Consider the following 2,181-nt stretch of genomic DNA (forward strand, 5'->3'; position numbering starts at 1 on the left):
ACGTTCATAAGGGGTGGTGTTCCTGCTGGTGAACTGGACAAGCAGATGTTAAACCAGTTCATAAGAGGCTGTTGGGACAATGAGCTAATAGCGGAGCTCCAACTCGAACAGAGAAGGCAAACTCCACCTAACTTTTCCGAACTCCTTCTCATGCTCCGGACTGCTGAGAAAAGGCGCGCTGCAAAAATGTCGCGCATGAAACAGCACTTGAATACAACAATACCAAAAGTGTTTTCCAACTACCAAGGCACTCAGTCCCAAAGTCCAGAGCGAGATACGTCAAAAACCATTGACCCCCTTTCTGAAATACAAGACCTCAAGAAGCAGATTGCCAATCTACAGTCCCACCTTGCATCTCTAAAGAACAAAAAAGACTCAAACAGTAAAGTCAAATCAGAACCTACAAGCTCGACCAAGACAAAAGTTCCCCCTGAAAGTCTCAAAACTCCAAAGCCACAGTCTTCAGAACAAAAATCAGGACCTCATCCAAGAAATCGTCCAAAGCCCTGGTACTGCTTCAGATGTGGGGAGGACGGGCACATCAAGCCCCAGTGTGAAAATGAGCCAAACTCTACCCTAGTTGCTGAAAAAAGGAAACTCTTAAGAGATAAGCAGATGTCATGGGACAAAGTGAATGGACAAGAACCTACTTCTTTAAACTAAAGAGGGCTCCAGTTGTGGGACAAATTGGAGCTGAACGAAAGACAAAGAGTCCCAAAAAAAAGAAACGCGTCTTGAACTCCCACACACAGGCTGAAATGTCTCTTTCTCTTCCAAAAGGTCTTGTAGGAGCGAAGTGCACTGCCCAAGTAGCCATTGACAATCATATGTGCAGTTGTCTATTAGACACTGGCTCGCAAGTAACGACGATCTCCCAGTCCTTCTACGAAGAAAAANAATTGGAGCTGAACGAAAGACAAAGAGTCCCAAAAAAAAGAAACGTGTCTTGAACTCCCACACACGGGCTGAAATGTCACTTTCTCTTCCAAAAGGTCTTGTAGGAGCGAAGTGCACTGCCCAAGTAGCCATTGACAATCATATGTGCAGTTGTCTATTAGACACCGGCTCGCAAGTAACGACGATCTCCCAGTCCTTCTACGAAGAAAAACTGTCTCATTTACCTGTCCACAGCTTAAACGACCTGCTGGAAGTGGAAGGAGCGAATGGCCAGAATGTCCCCTACCTCGACTTTATTGAAACTGCCATCACGTTCCCCAAGAGTTCATTGGGTGCGGACATTGAAGTGCCAACACTAGCCTTGATCGTTCCTAACTTAAGCTCCAACTCACCTTCGCTGCTGATAGGTACTAACGCCTTGGACATCTTGTATGAGCAGTACGGATTGGTTGTAGATTCCAAGGAGAAACATTCAGTTCCATATGGGTACAAAGTCGTTCTCAAAACACTCGCAGCCAGAAAAAAGCACTCCGTTAATTCAGGCTTAGGTGAAGTCAGACTCCACAGTACTGATCGTGAAACTATTGGGGCTGGACAAACAAAGGTTTTGGAAGGATCGATAACTTGCAGAGTACCAGAAACTGGAAAATGGGTGACTGTTGAGGCGCCAACAACCACCTCATTACCCGGTGGCCTTCTTGTCGAAGATGGGTTAGTAACCCTCCCANTGAAGTCAGACTCCACAGTACTGATCGTGAAACTATTGGAGCTGGACAAACAAAAGTTTTGGAAGGGTCGATAACTTGCAGAGTACCAGAAACTGGAAAATGGGTGACTGTTGAGGCGCCAACAACCACCTCCTTACCCGGTGGCCTTCTTGTCGAAGATGGGTTAGTAACCCTCCCATCCAAGCTCCCTCGCTGCATACCAGTCATTCTCAAGAACGAATCTGATCATGCCATCACACTCACCCCAAAGGCAATCATTGCAGAGATCCATGCTATCCAAAGTGTCCAGCATGCAAACAATAAAACAGTGAATCCAAAATCTGAGAACAAGTCAAATCTCCAGTTTGATTTTGGCGATTCTCCCATCTCCAGTGAGTGGAAACGAAGAATAACAGACAAGTTAAACTCAATGCCAGAAGTATTTGCCCAACACGAGCTTGACTTTGGTCGTACTGAAAAAATCAAGCACCACATCACTCTCAGTGACCCTACACCTTTCAAACACAGGGCTAGGCCGATACACCCGCAAGATTTGGAGGCAGTACGCAACCACTTG

At 46.0% G+C, this 2,181-nt stretch overlaps 1 protein-coding gene across 1 annotated transcript; it reads left to right on the forward strand.

Moving 5' to 3' along the window:
- LOC112140419 (zinc finger CCHC domain-containing protein 12) lies at positions 1-870 on the forward strand (the record flags this gene model as incomplete). Its single annotated transcript, XM_024263369.2, is given in 1 exon segment — positions 1-870. A coding segment is annotated over 1 exon segment (663 nt), but the record flags the coding sequence as incomplete, so codon positions are not given.
- Between the last annotated feature and the right edge of the window lie 1,311 nt (positions 871-2,181).

This window comes from Oryzias melastigma, unplaced genomic scaffold (assembly GCF_002922805.2).
Source record: "Oryzias melastigma strain HK-1 unplaced genomic scaffold, ASM292280v2 sc00769, whole genome shotgun sequence".
NCBI classification, from domain to species: Eukaryota; Metazoa; Chordata; class Actinopteri; order Beloniformes; family Adrianichthyidae; genus Oryzias; species Oryzias melastigma.